Source organism: Montipora capricornis, chromosome 6 (assembly GCF_036669925.1).
Source record: "Montipora capricornis isolate CH-2021 chromosome 6, ASM3666992v2, whole genome shotgun sequence".
Classification (NCBI taxonomy): Eukaryota; Metazoa; Cnidaria; class Anthozoa; order Scleractinia; family Acroporidae; genus Montipora; species Montipora capricornis.
Window position 1 is genome coordinate 73,337,745 of NC_090888.1, and position 15,966 is coordinate 73,353,710.

At 38.3% G+C, this 15,966-nt stretch overlaps 1 protein-coding gene across 1 annotated transcript in view; it reads right to left on the minus strand.

Moving 5' to 3' along the window:
* Positions 1 to 2,016: 2,016 nt before the first annotated feature.
* The window catches only part of LOC138054408 (testis-expressed protein 11-like), a 31,145-nt gene continuing 17,195 nt past the window's right edge, over positions 2,017 to 15,966 (minus strand). The window contains exons 21-33 of the mRNA XM_068900851.1: positions 15,773 to 15,858; positions 15,009 to 15,056; positions 14,872 to 14,909; positions 14,316 to 14,393; positions 13,583 to 13,653; positions 12,086 to 12,202; positions 11,120 to 11,210; positions 9,992 to 10,126; positions 9,710 to 9,818; positions 9,336 to 9,459; positions 8,973 to 9,043; positions 8,505 to 8,598; positions 2,017 to 2,088 (exon numbers count right to left, since the gene is read on the minus strand). Of these exons, the coding sequence (XP_068756952.1) occupies positions 2,017 to 2,088; positions 8,505 to 8,598; positions 8,973 to 9,043; positions 9,336 to 9,459; positions 9,710 to 9,818; positions 9,992 to 10,126; positions 11,120 to 11,210; positions 12,086 to 12,202; positions 13,583 to 13,653; positions 14,316 to 14,393; positions 14,872 to 14,909; positions 15,009 to 15,056; positions 15,773 to 15,858 (1,134 nt within the window). The remainder of the gene's footprint in view (positions 2,089 to 8,504; positions 8,599 to 8,972; positions 9,044 to 9,335; positions 9,460 to 9,709; positions 9,819 to 9,991; positions 10,127 to 11,119; positions 11,211 to 12,085; positions 12,203 to 13,582; positions 13,654 to 14,315; positions 14,394 to 14,871; positions 14,910 to 15,008; positions 15,057 to 15,772; positions 15,859 to 15,966) is intronic.

Consider the following 15,966-nt stretch of genomic DNA (forward strand, 5'->3'; position numbering starts at 1 on the left):
TGTGACATACGATTTTGACGCTTTGATTTGATTGTTTCCCTGTATGTGGCGAGAGAAACAATAAATAAGAGGCGTATGCGCAGACTCTTTTCAAAGTCATGAGAATTCTCAGCAGGGATTTAGTGACTTCTATTAGTTCTCTCTTTCATTTTTCTACAGCCTTAGGTGTAACCATTGCTACCTCGAATAAGAGAGGGGTATAACGTAACGAGTTTGTTTTCTTCCCATTTCTAGCAGTTTATGCGTCTTTAAACTTTATTAAATTATAATCTTCCGTTTTATTGATAGAGCGAGTTTCAATCGAGTGTCGTAAAACCAAGACCAAAGTAATTACTTTGGCCAAACAAAAAGGGGGGAGACAATACGGTAAACCAATCAAGCACTGGAAGTAATTAGACGTAGCCGACACAAAGCGCGGGAAAATGTGCACGCGCGAGCCACGACTGGTTTTGGTTTCACTTCTGATTGGTTGAAAAAATGGCCCGAGAACTTTGAACCAATCACTGAGTGAAGTAATGCAAATCCAAAGCAATTCGCTAATTACTTTTCACAGTTTTTACTTTTTACATCACAGTGGTCAAAATGTTGTGGACTCACGAGGCGCAGCCGAGTTGTCGTTGTCGATGAGAGTACAGACAACGCGTAACTACTTTCGATTTGTTAAACTCCCGTTAGATTTTTATTGGGAATACCAGGGATAGACAGGATAGTGTAGTTCCAATAAGGAATCCATGAAACCATCGCGGTTAATCTCTTTACCAAGCTTCTTGAATCATTGAAATGTACTCTGCTTTTATTGAAGTTAAAAACAGTTTTCATCTCTCAAAAACTTGAAATTTAAAGGCCCAAAATGCTGGGAAATACACTTTCTGGTGTTTCGTTTTCAAATAGTTTCATGGGAAGCGGGTGGGGGGCTTTAGCCCATGCTCTCAGACCCCCCTACAAAGAACGGGCTTACACCGGTCCAAAATACAAGTTACTTAAAATATTTGTTGCCTCCCAGGTTTTCCGGGCTTGCTACGGCTCTGCATAATATATGATTTTTTAATAGGTGGTTATCTTCATCATAGTTGGTGAAAGGATGGATTTTTTCGATGTTGACCCGGGGGCCTTCGAAAAAAATCCGAATACTCCTTTGCAGAAGTCAAAGCTAGGACCTCCCGATAACTAATTTCCATGCTCTTACCAATAGGCAAAAGCAGACTCGTGGGAGATTCTAATCCTGCGAAGGAGCACCCAGAATTTTTTCCGAGTATCCGCGAGTCGCCATCGAAAAAGTAAGTCTTTTATTCATTTACCAGGCCGAACATTAGTTTTCATCTCCTTACATGAGGATGTTTATGAAACTCGTTTGCTTGTTTCACTTCTGTCTCCTGTTTTGGCCTTTACCCGGTATCAAACACACCATTTTTCGAATTTCCTGCGTACCAAGCATTCCGTGGGGTTTGAAAGCAAAAAAAAAAAAAACCGAGGAAGGTTTTCCCGGCCAAAACACCAAAAGTCTGCTTCCATTGTCTCCTTATACTTTGAAACCCGACAGAAAGGCTTGCTTCGCGGACACAGGTCAGTTAATATTGGAGTTGTTCGCTCCTTGTCATAGGCTCCTGGTTGTCACTCATTCCCTGCAACCAAACATAGACTGTGGATGGTCACGGCTTTCAAGCTTTCCGTGTTTCATAACCAGTTCCTTGACTGATTCGAGACTGACCCTATTTTTTCATCTACTTATTTCCACTGAATAGTGTCCGTCATTACTGGCTGACCTACAAATCCCAGCTCTCTGCAGTTAATAAGTCACATCAAAGGCTCAAGGCTACATTCTCAATTCGAATAATTAGAATCATCTGATACAGACAAATTCAATAACATATTTATTTATTTATTACCAATCAACGAACATGAATGAACTTAAGGGAATAGATTGGTAGCATCGTAACTCAACCACATTAAAATCAGCAGTTTTCATATATTCAGGAATAGGATTTCCTTAATCCTGCTAATTAGCCCAGCCGTAGTTCACTCCTCCATTTGACACTTCAAGTTGTTCTTTTCCATGAGTTCCAGGATATCACTGTATACCTTGGTCATCTAAAAGAACACATTGGTTGTCAGTTAGTCCATTTTTGCCGTCGAATTTAGTGGTCATTGTAACCTTCAATCTTTCGCAATTAGCTACAAGAGGGAAGAAGAAACTTGAAACATATACAAGTTTCCCATCTCGTAAAAATTCTGTTCATGCACTGTAGTGCACGGAAGTATTTTTACCTGGAGCTTTTGAGGCAATGTAAAGGAAGTAAAAATAATAACGATAAGTTTCTTCCCAATGATGAAATGGTATATGAAATGAATCATATGAACTGCGGATATGAAATCAAGTGAAGCTATGATCTTCGCAGTTATGAACGCAATTTTTGCAATTGCGTAGAGAAGCCTGAAAAATTCAGGACTTCAACGGGGTTTGAACCCGTGACCTCGCGATTCCGGTGCGACGCTCTAACCAACTGAGCTATGAAGCCACTGACGTTGGGAGCTGGTCATTTGTGGGTTCTAATGGTCCCGTGAGGAATGAATCAATAATGAAATGGTATATGAAATGAATCATATGAACTGCGGATATGAAATCAAGTGAAGCTATGATCAAGTGAAGCTATGAAGCAGTTCATATGATTCATTTCATATACCATTTCATCATTGATTCATTCCTCACGGGACCATTAGAACCCACAAATGACCAGCTCCCAACGTCAGTGGCTTCATAGCTCAGTTGGTTAGAGCGTCGCACCGGAATCGCGAGGTCACGGGTTCAAACCCCGTTGAAGTCCTGAATTTTTCAGGCTTCTCTACGCAATTGCAAAAATTGCGTTCATAACTGCGAAGATCATAGCTTCACTTGAAGTTTCTTCCCGTTGCGCCAACAGGAAGAAAGTAAGCAGTTAGCTATTTACAAAGAACTAGACCCTCCGTGAGGGTACACTGGGTTGCCTGTGGTACGTGCAGCGTTTCAGGCAATTTTTTTCAAGTTGGTGGGTCATTAAGACCATTTAAGGGGTCACCCAGAAGTCATACCAGCAGAGGCCCTTTGGCTCACAGGTCCGCACACGTTCGTACGACGAAACAGCTCTTTTTCTGAGCTTAAAAACCTGGCTACCGGCCTATTAATTAATCATTTGTCAGAAAGAAGAAATTCCTGTCCTCTTTAAAAAAAATTGACACGCATTGCTTACGTGTGGTAGTGAAGTAACACAGCGATTTATTCCATAATGTCAACTGAGCTGTGTGTTGTCTTCCAGGAGATTCAAGTTGTCCTTGCGTAATATGTAGCTCTAACAATGCACGATATTGTTTTGGTATTGTCTATCATTGTAGTGCCATGGTAGAAGTCTTGGGTAAATAGCCTGAGAAGACATGTGGTTACTAGTAAAGTACTGAGCCCAGAAAGATTGAAGAAAATAAATGGGAAGTGAAAAACATTGTCTTCTGGGATGACATGTGGACAGTTGTCTTTGCGTAATATATAGGTCTAACAGTACACGATATTGTTTTGGTATTGTCTATCATTGTAGCGCCATGGTAGAAGTCTTAGATAAATAGCCCCTTTAGAAGACATGTGGTTACTAGCAAAGTACTGAACCCAGAGAGACTGAAGAAAATAAAAGGGAATCGAGAAACATTGGCTTCTGGGCTGACATGTTGATCATGCAACTTCTTTCCACCACAAGTGTAAGCGTGCACTGAGAGCATCTGACAGCTTTGTAAACAAAAGTTGAAAGCTGAAATTATTTCCTATTCGGCAGGGTTAGTATCTGGATGGGCGACCTAAGAAATATACCACTCAGTAACAGAAGCATAGGACAGAGAATTCCATTTTAATGCTATCAAATGCGAACCAAGCAAGATACAGATTTTGTTAGCTTGCTTTATGCAAAACAAATATTGATGTAAAAGTAAATAAATATGGATACACAATTTTTAAGAAGAGCAGAAGGAAGTTTCAGGACGGTCGATCGAGCATAAAATATTTTGCCATCGGTAACAAAATCTACGACATGAAAACAACATTAATTTTGGACCACGAATATAAAAAGTTACCATCAGCGAAAAACAGTTTGGGAGATTTTAGTTGTTTTGTTGTAATTGTACAAGTTTGGCTGCACCGAGTAAATCGCACATCGAATTTGTCAGAAAGAAGAAATTCCTGTCCTCTTTAAAAAAAATTGACACGCATTGCTTACGTTTGGTAGTGAAGTAACACAGCGATTTATTCCATAATGTCAACTGAGCTGTATGTTGTCTTCCAGGAGATTCAAGTTGTCCTTGCGTAATATGTAGCTCTAATAGTGCACGATATTGTTTTGGTATTGTCTATCATTGTAGTGCCATGGTAGAAGTCTCGGGTAAATAGCCTGAGAAGACATGTGGTTACTAGCAAAGTACTGAACCCAGAAAGATTGAAGAAAATAAATGGGAAGTGAAAAACATTGTCTTCTGGGAGAGACATGTTGACAGAATAAAAGGGAATCGAGAAACATTGGCTTCTGGGCTGACATGTTGATCATGCAACTTCTTTCCACCAAAAGTGTAAGCGTGTACTGACAGCACCTGACAGTTTTGTAAACAAAAGTTTAAAGTTGAAGTTAACCCAGTGCGGTGGTTTAGTATCTGGATGGGCGACCTAAGAAATATACCACTGAGTAACAGAAACATAGGACCGAAAATTCTATTTTAATGCTATCAAATGCGAACCAAGCAAGATACAGATTTTGTAAGCTTGCTTTATGCAAAACAAATATTGATGTAAAAGTAAATAAATATGGATACACAGTTTTTAAGAAGAGCAGAAGGAAGTTTCAGGACGGTCGATCGACAATAAAATATTTTGCCATCGGTAAGAAAATTTACGACGTGAAAACAACATTAATTTTGAACCACGAATATAAAAAGTTACCATCAGCGAAAAACATTTTGGGAGATTTTAGTTGTTTTGTTGTAATTGTACTTTTGGCTGCACCGAGTAAATCGCACATCGAATTCAGCGGGCAGAGTGATCAAGTTACCGCGGCATGTTTACTCGCGAAACAGTGAAGCACCTGTGTCAAATGATGCCAAGATACCGGGTTTTTGTTTTTGTTAGTTTTCTTTTTCTTTCAATTGTTATAAATTTTGACAAGAAATGTGCGAATTCAACACAAAGATCACTCTCAGAGGTCACAGTGACAATTGTTTCTGCAAAATCAAAAATTTACTCTCCAAGACAAGGTTATTTATCACCAGGTAATTCCATCGTTTTGGTAATAGCAGCTACTTTATTATTCATCAGCGTCACAATATTTTGCCGATTTTGGGGGTCATTTTGTTGAAACTCAAGCACGCTTCCAACAGACCAGTTTATTTTCGTGACTTATGCGTTACCACAAAAATTCTCCCCGTATCACATTTCAACACATGTATGCAAATTTGCTAAGCTCGAAAAGTACACATGATAAATTTACAAAAGCTAGAAATTTCACAGAAATATTTTCCAGCGAAACATTTATTGAAACAAGCAACATATTTGCTATAAGAGGCAAGAAACCCTTCCTATTTCAGTTGGCGTGCGAGCAAGCGAAACACACAATCACAAAGCATATGCAATTAAATAAATTTCTGACAGTTCACATCAAACCCTTTTCGAAAGAACCTTGACCGTAAATAATAAAGCACAAAAGAGACAACAAGCTTTCATTCAAATAATTTTTCACTGTCACATTTCCAATTTGTTTTTACCTTTGCTGAGTTGAGTCTTAAAATGAATGTTACTTGCCAGACAAACAGGCAAACTTTAAATAGATGCGACTTCAGTAAACACTGTGAGACACAAAACAGAGATCACAGATCTACTTGTGGTGTTCGATTCCTTCTAACTTTTCCCGACAAGGAAAATAACAATAAAACCCACGAAATGAAACCGAGATTCCGACCGGGTTTGGCAACCCAGTAAAAATGCTAACAACACCACTAGTGAGGATAATTGCAAACGATACAAGTAATTGCACATGAAATAGCGTTACGGCTCCAAATACAAAGGGATTCAGTAACAGCAGAAAACAAAAAGCCATGATAATACAAATAGACAGAAAAATTCACCTTTTTAAGAAATTTAACTAAATGCATCCGGCTAGGCGTACATCTCTGCGACTAGCTCGATACCGCTAGCACTAACTTTAAGATCAGGAACTTTCTTCTTCAGGAAACTTTCACAGTTCTGTGCTTCTCTCCTTTGGCATTTGGTTTTCAGTGCAGTTAATATCATGATTTTCACATATTTGTTCATTTAGTACACATTTGTTCTCAACATATAAACTTTCTTTCAGTTTGCCGACCAACCCCGGCCAAAACAATCGCTCAACAGCATCTTTTAGTGTGGGTCTACCGCAAACGGCGTGTGCATAAGTGAGTTGTTTGAGCGTTCCGAGGAAGAAGCTTAATACAACAAAAAGCAATATGCTCACAAACGACATACTGTCATGGGCTGCACACTTCGCCACAACTTGATCGCGCAAACAAATGATATTTGGTATGATCACGCTCAATCATATGGTTTTGCCTGTCAATAAAAGGCATTATTATACTTATTATACTTAGGATCGAAATTCTCCAATCACAATTAGCTATTTTAACAACTTGTTTCCTCAGAAGGACGTCTCTGAAGCTGCCCAATCAAAACATGACGACTTCCATCCACTTAGTGCTATAAATTCACACAAACCACCAAAGCCTGTCTTCCTTCGGTTATTTCAGGAGGGGCTAGTTAGTATCTATCTATCGTTAGAATCTCTCGACTCCTGTCTCGTGTTGCTATCGCACACCCACTAAAATTCGCTCATTCCTGGTCGTTTTATTCCTACTCGTTTAGAACCAAACAACTACCTCCTAAATGTCAACACCAGTAAATGATCACGCAAACGAAGCCAATGGCGAGAAATAATATTTCAACTGAATAGCTTGAAATAAAATTTGCTCGAAATCTCTCTCTTTAAAAAAAGTTAAAGAAATATAAGGGCCGTTTATACGAGAGAAAATAAAACGCGAACAGCCCATATAAATGATGCAAAATCTACGTTCACAGCTTTCTGAAGCCCCGGCTTATCCTGGCCTGGGAGTTTATACTCGTATAAATAGTTCCTTTGGCGTATTATGTACGCCGCGTCCAGAGTAAGCCGCGGCTTATTTTCTCTCGTATAAACGACCCTATTGTTGTTTTCTCAAGTTAACAATAACTTCATTTTACACAAGAGTGACTATACTGAAATCTTTTTCTGACCTTAATTAAAAACGATCGCCAGCTGTAATCATGCCAGAACGATCATGCCTACAAATTCCTGTCATCTTTATTTAATGCGTATTAAATTTCAACTCACTTATGCAAATTAGTTAAATTCGAATACTACACAGCACAATGAATCACAACAGTTGAAACATCTCACAAAAACCTTTTCCAGCATGAAATTTATTGAAACTAACAAAATATTTGCTATTGGAGACAAAAAAAACCCTTTCTATTCCAATTCCGTGCGTGCAAACAAGAAACAATCCGTCTCACAAACCATACGATATGCAAATAAATATATTTTTCAGTTCAAGATTGAACTCTTTCCTAAACAACCTTTTCCAAAGCACAAAATAGACAACAACCTTTCTTTCCAATAATTCTTCACTGTCACATTTTCAATTGTTTTTTTACCTGAAAACTGTACAGCTTGACTGCAAATTAAATGCAAATTGCCAGACAAATGAGATGCCACTTCGGTAAACACTGTGATACATTCAAGACATTCGATTCCTTTTACACTCATACTCAATTTCCTACTTACTGTCAGTGTTCTACATACCAGCACAGTTCATAAAATAAGATTAGAAACAACACACACTTTCTCATATCCGACCGCAATTGTTCTCGAAGACCATCCCTCGTCGCTTTTAAGATTCCAGATATTTATTTTCCCCGCCTGTTTCGTTATTCCAATTGACGTTCCATTCTTGATCTCATAAAGGTATATTTTTGCCACTAAAACGCCATCCCCGTTACCACGACTTTCGACGCCATTGCGGGTTTAATAATTAAACGTTCATCTGTGTGCACCAAGGAAATCTACGTATTCCCCCAGCCCCCTCAAACCTAACAAAATACACAGACAAGACTCTATGCACAAAGCCACTACTTAGCAGGGGAGTGACAGGCAAGACTTTTACCGACACGGAAAAAAATAAAAAAAACACGAAACTAAACACAGATTCCAACTGGTTTGCCATAGGCAACCCAGTAATAAGACAAACCCTTTTCGTGGTTAAAGTGGAATTTCAACTAGGAACACCCTCTTTTATACCTAAGGCCCTTGCTACTAGGCTAAGTTTCCATAAAATTAATTTATAATTTCCAAGTCAAACACTTCATATATTCGCGAATTAAGTGGATGAAGAAATTTTTGAGGTTTCAAGTTATGCTGAAGAAAGGAACAGTATCTCACCTTTTCTTGGTAATTGCACTTGAATGTTGGCAAGTGATGTAAGAGTCTCATGGCCAAGGAGCACCATTTTTCTCCAGCCTCTTGTCTATTGGAACTGTCAAATGCATGTCGGTGAGGACTTATGATGTATAAATAAATTGTTCACTGGTTTGGAACCCTGGACCGAGTTGTTCAAAGTCCCATGTAGCTGTTCAAATTTGGATCAGTGGAAACCTTTCTTTCAGTTTCTTTACAGATAAAAAATATTTCTACAAGATTCTTTCAATTTTGACTTAGACTCCTTGTTTTCCCTCAGCATAAAATTATCTTATTGAAGCCATTTTTGACGAGCCGGGCAAAATCTAACATTGGTGCTTATTTACTTGCGGGTTAGTATCAGTCGGCTTTTCAACAACTGGACCCTGTTGTTAGTAAAGAGTGCAATAAATAAACAAGAACGCACTACTAGAATACTAGAAAGTCATGTACCTGAATAAGTGTATTCCACAATTCCATGCTTTGGTCATCAACCATAAGATCTGAATCTCTGGATAGCAACCCTGTCCAAAAAAACATATGAACAAATATGCCAAGATATTTGCGCACGAGTAGTATACGACTTGGTAGGCATTCTCTTTCGTCATTTGTAAGATAAGGACAAAAGACATTCTTACCTTACAAAATACAAAAAATCGAAGGAAACGTCATTAGAATGTTGTAGACGATTTTGCAGACGCGGAAACCATATCAAGTTAAGTCCATGTAGCCCGCAGTTGAATGTGAATTCACATGCTATCACATTACAATGATTGCTTCCTCAGTTTTTTTAATGGTACAGAGCTGTTCAGTTACCTTTGCTTGCTTCTCAATTATATTGCAAATGTCCTGGTATAAAGCCAGTGCCTCTTCTTTGCTTTCTGCGTCACTACTACTGCCATTATTCAGTGCGTGGTCCACAAGATTGTGGAAAGTTTTACTGGGTGAGCATAAGATACACATCATATGTCAGGTAGTTTGCTAAGCGAGTATGTCTTATTACAAGGATTGACTCTACAACACTTTTCGCTGGTACCATACGAAACACAAATTTTGCTATAAAAGATGCACTCATTATTGTGGCGTAATAGATCACCATAGCAAGAAGAAAGCTATCTAACCCTAACCCTAACCCTAACACCCTACATTTTGCATTTTTGATGAAGAAAAAAGATTGGCGAAACAATTACCTTAATTTAGTGAAATCTATTACGTCCATAGCGAGATGTTTTTTGATAGCGATTCTCAAAGATCTCATGCTGATTTCCCTGTGGCACGCGGGAAATTCAACCGCAAGCGCTGCAAGAAAATGCCAGGAAATAACAGGTGAGAAATGTTATAGCTTTTTTATTTTCTGTTAATAACCAATGTTTTTGTTGAAAATAGAAGGTAACTATGATGGGAGAATGCAAAAGACTATAGTCTTTTCCCCTCCAGTATTTTCTCGGTCATTATACTTCGCTTTTAATTACCAGCAAGTGTCTCAAAGGTATTTGGATCCTTGTGAGGCAAAGCTTCCATCATATCAAGGCATTCAGATAAGTCGGTATCACCCAATTGTGCTTTGGCCTCAAACTCATACAGTGCCAGCAATACTATAGATTCATCTGCAAAGAAAGTGAACAATGTCTGATTTTCAGATTAGATTTTTAAGGTAATCATTTCTTCGAGCATTTGGCTACCCAAGCATGATGAACAACATAGGAGTGAGGTGGGTCAGTGATTAGGACGCCCGATTTGCATGCAGATGGTTTGAGCACCCAGCAAAGTCCCCTTGACTTATGTCTGTTTCTTATTGACCTTAAACCTTTTTTACTGTCGACACTCTGCAAGGCCGGCCACTTTTCTGACCACACACAGAAGAATCCGTCCCCTACGTACTCTTCAGTTGCGAAAAGTGTGTGAGTTTTTTAACGTAGTATGAAATTTATAAACACTAAAGGGTTCTGAGACTGGGCCAAGGGTTTGTACTAGTCATCAGAGAAGACTCGAACGTCTACAAATACAGCACTTTTTCCTCAGTTATTTTAAGACCATGACTTTTGGTCCCGGAAAGATACCGCGTGACCTGCCGCAAGGTAGTGCGATGGTTGCCCAAGCAACCTGGCCGAGGGGGTCACCCGGCCGCTGATTGAATTCAACTCACCGCACGTTGTTAAAAGGCCAATTAAATGCGGCTGCCTTAGCCTCCAGCTGCATAGGATTCTTAAAAATTTCACTTAAATAGTTACTTCTTGTAAATGGCCACCCAATCTGCAAGCCTTACAATAATTACGGTGTTTAAGTAAGGTTCTATCCCAGAGGACTGTCACAGACATAACAGGGACTATGTCCACATCACTGTGCGAATAACTTTGCTTTTGGGTTAATTCTTGCATGGCCTCAGCTGGAATTTGCGAACACTTAAATGTTCTAAGATGCTCCCTGTGGTTTATAATCCATATATCTGTAAGGAAAACTAGAAAATGTTTACCTTTTGGAAAAAAAGGTGATCCTTGTCATAACTTACATTCTTCTTCACCAAATTCCAATGTTTATCCCAATTGGGTAACAATTAAAAGGTGTAAGAAGAATACTGGCCAAGAAATGAAAAAGCTCACCTCTCTGATTCCCCGCTCCTCCAGCATCTATCCTATTACACAAATCCCTGCAAGCCTTAACATGTCCTAGGCACTGCCTCAATAGCTTTCTCTACGTACACCATACAACAACAAAAATAAAAAAATCAATCGATTGGGGGAACACGTCCAATGCTAATACTAATAAGAGATTAGTGAAGTGTGTCTTTGAATCCTATCTTTCACTGATTTGGATGATATTGTGCACTTCGAGTTATAATGCGCACGTGTTTCTTGCATCGTACTCTGTAATTTAAGGTTGGTAACCGATACATTTTAACGTCAAGGCTGTTGTGGGAATAAAATGCATTGGTTTTTTTCAATTTTGACTAGTCATTGTCAGCTTTTTACAATGTGGTAAGCAAAGCAGTAGGGTATTAATACTTAATTAACACTATCATTATTGTCTAATAACTCTGAAATTAGACGATAGTACAATAAGTGATAAGTAGGGGCAATTCGCTTACAACTTCGTCCCAGCGCCCCTCTTTTCGTCCGCCTTGGCATGGAATGAGTAAGAGGGACGAAGAGAGGCCTTCGGAACAAAGTTGGATCGTTTATTGATCCGGAAAAGCATCACGTTTTTCTTACAAGGCGTAGAGATCAAAGAGGCCTAGTCCACGATACATGAACTCAATCTGAACAAATGTGTCATTAACATGCCAAATAGTGATCAGAAAAACAGAAAAATGCTCTCCACGAATCACTAGATGAAACGTGGAAAATTATGTTGATGAAGCACGGGATTTTTTTAATCTAAGTGGTGCTAATTTTGAGAATCAGCGTTGGTTCTAACTTTGTCTTAATTGCAGATGCACCTTTCTAGAAAACGGATTCCAGCAACATAATGAAAACTTCTTTATGATGACGTCAGCCATGCGTCTGTCCTCTAATAGATCATAGGTGTGAACCAATCAAATTATATAATCGTAAATTGCCTTTTCTTACCTTCTCCTCTCCATCGCTTTGTTCTCTCGCTGCTTGAATTGCAGATGCAGCCGCCATAACAAGGCAGTTTTTTTGGCGTACTAGGTTTGATAAATCCATCGGACACAAACAGGATAACTAAATAACAGTGTGTGCCAGTTCAGTAAAGAGTAGCTGATTAATTTAATCTTTCATTAGAGTACACCTGATCTATCTCGTTTATTAGACAATAAAAAGGTAGTTTTACCCCATCTGTGATTCATTTTTTTATCCAGCTTGCTAAGCCTAAGCTACTTTGACGACTGAAATGAGAACCTCTCACGCATTAAGCTGTTAAATAGTAGTAGGACTGTAATTTCAGAGAGCAACATGTGCATCTGACGACAACAATCGCTACATCAAGGACGTTTTCACCCTCTCATATTTTCTTTTATTATATAGATACTGATGAAATGCCAGGATTTCTCCTTTTACTAAAACATCATGTCTTCACCCCGCGCAGTGAACATATCATTTTTATCTTTTCACATGTGAGAATATAGGTGTTGTCATGGTAACAAACACGATTAGCCAATAAAACGCGAGCTTCCTCTTCATTGTAAGATACTTTTGTGCTTTAATATAATTCTTTTCTACTACATTAACATTTTTATTGCAAATTTTACATTATCATGATTAGTTTTTCATAACTTTCATATCTTGTTTCATGTTACACAACATGCGTGTTTTAGCGGTTGGTGACCACTTTTTCATCATTTCGAAAATTAGTAATCGATATCATCAATATCTACATAATAAACAGAACATTACATGGCCAATCAGAATGGCGTACAGCTCTTTCACGTGTGGAAGTATAACCAATCAACAATAGCGTAAAGGCTTTTCCAAGCCAATCACTTTACATTCGTATATACCGTAGGAATTGGATGCAGAATATTTACCCGCTTCAGTAAGGTTCCGAAGTTGATATTTAGACTACTTTTAATTAGCCAATGGTGGAATTTTTTTGGAGATGATGCCAAAAGTCTCTCTATTACTGGAATCACACCACCTAACTAACTAGGTTCAAGATCCTCTGCAATTTCCATTTTAACTCCTGATATTTGTCCTTCTTCCCCCTCTCCTTTATTATTTTATTATAAGGGCGAAGAGTGTAATTGTTTTAGTATCACCCAACTAGTCGGACAGAAAAGGCAATAATAAAGTTAGCAAATGCAAGTTGAAGAAATATTTATTTGGGAATGAAACGAAAGAATGAGCGTCACGCTTTTCGCTACTAGAAGACTATTAGTAATAGTCGTCGAGTAGCGAAAAGCGTGACGCTTTAAAAGCGTAGCCAATCAAAATGCAGGATTTGCATTAGTCCACTAGTTGGGTGATACTAATTATTATTATTATTATTAATATTATTATTGTTATTGTTATTGTTATTGTTATTGTTATTGTTATTGTTATTGTTATTGTTATTGTTATTATTATTATTATTATTATTATTATTATTATTATTACTGAGCATACCTTGTAACAAAATAGAAAAAGCTCCTGTTTTTCTGAACTGTTGCCGGTACTTTCCAAAGCAAGATTCCAGGCTGAAATCAATTCAAAAGGTCTACAGTGCTTGCTAATTTATATTCTGTCGGGAAGTTGGTAGATCTTTCTTTAATGCTTTTACGCCTTTTAGGCCTTTTGTGGTCGGGTTTTTTCACTTACGTCATGGTCAGTTAATAATTTTGTGGGCTTGAACTGTGATACAAACTGAATCAATGAATTGCATTTTGCAATTGTCAAAGATCGGAGACAACAGCCTAGTTGTAAACTCTTTTGTTACATATTGCAGCCTTTCTTGGGACTGCATGCTTGAGGGTTGCCATTGGGGAAAGTCCCACTCGCCATTCGTGGTTGTTTAAGAATTATATTTAATCCTTCGCGGCCCATATGAGTTGTACTCCGGGTGAGTTGTGGTCGCAAGCACAATTACAGAAAGGCGTATAGGCGAAGATGCTTGAACAGTCAAATTTTTTTGAACATTGTCAACTTGGCTCGGCATTCTGACGGTTTAACGCCCTAAAACTGAATTTTCACAAATAGGGCTTACATCAAGATATCTGTTCAATGACGCAGTAAAGAGAAACAACTCAAATGAAAAATATGTCACAAAATTCAAACCAAAACCGTCATGATGAAATGATGTTGGTTTGGGCTGCATTTTACCGTGCGCCCGTGTTTTACTTGGTAGTGGAGTAAACCTCACCAATTTTCATAAACCATGTTGCTTCAGATCGTAAATTAGAATCCTTCCTTTCTTGCATCTCAAGCAAGCGATCTTGGGCTAAAAAAGTCGCAATAAAGGTAGTTAAATGAAAATAACGTTTTCCTGTAACAGCATGAAAAACCTAATTCATTGTACGGACGACAAATTTACAGTCATTTTAAAATTCGTTTCTCTTGAATAATTTATTTGCTATGCGAGAAATATCTTAAGCCAATCAGGTAGCCTACAAACGCAGACGTATTTCCGGCGGTCGTTTCTCTCTCCCGAAAAATAGGAGGGAGAGAAACGACCGGCTTATGGTTCCTTTTAGCTGTGAGTCAGTTCTAATAGTGTCTATTTTTCTAACTCAGTTCTGGACAACACGGTGGCAGTAGTCTACTATAAACCCTTATTTAATAACTTCAACCGAAAGCGTCAGGTAATGTTCTAAAAGATTATTTTTCCACATTTAAGCATGAAAATTAAATGCATGCCGTTGTTACTGAATCATGCATATCAATTAATTATGTTTCAGTGATTCTGTGCATAAACTCACCGATTTGTAGATAGCGAAGAAAAGTACTGACATCTTTCCTGTGATTTATAGAGGCAATAGATTAAGAGCTATTTGCATTGGCCGAAGATTATTTAGTGTACAAATTCTCTTAATTGATGGTGACTGACAAGACGTACCTCTCTTTGGAATCAGCTGATTGCGTTAGTTTCAGTCTTGACAGACATCTAAAAAAACAGCGTTGTTTATTAGAGGAAAGTAGTGAGACAGAGTTAAAATTCACTTGTGTTGTATGTTATAGACGGATTTTCACTCAATTAGTTTTAGGTCCAAAACGAGTAATATATAATTAGCACCGAAATTTACAGCGAGTTTCAATCAAGTGTCGTAAAACCAAAACCAAAGTAATTACTTTGGCCAATTAAAAAGGGCGGAGACAATCCAGTAAACCAATCAAAACTCGAAGTAATTACACGTTGCCGACACAAAGAGCGGGAAAATGTGCAGGCGCAAGCCACGATTGGTTTTGGTTTCACTTCTGATTGGTTGAAAAAATGGCGCGAGAACTTTGAACCAATCATTTAGTGAAGTAATGCAAAACCAAAGCAATTCGCTAATTACTATCGACACTCAATTGAAAACCGCTGTAGCCGTTCATTTGAAATGGTTTTTGGAAAATTGCTTCGGTGGCTTTGCCTGATTATGCAAGAACTCTTTACTATTTTACATCTATACTCTGATGCAACGTCTGCAACGTTGTATGTTAGTAGGAGTTGAAGCTAGTTGAAGTTGAATGTTGGTTTAAGCAAGTCCTAACCGGTAATCGCCCAAAATTTTACGAAGAAGTTATAACTAATAACCGTGTGTTGAGCTGACGTTGTTATTCACCGCTATACCTCTGCAAAGCGAGGAGAGATCTCGCAAAAATCACCTTTACACGTACCTCAATGATGTCAAAACCTGTTGACTATCGCTGCTGGATGCAATCACTTGTTCCAGTGAACTAATAGCTACTTTATCATTCTTCTTCTACGTAGAGAAAATAATCATTGCTCATTCTTCTGAATGGAACGAAGCAGTAGTGGGGAGAAGCAAATCTAAAAACAAACTTGCTTGAAAAGAAGAAAAGTCTTTAAG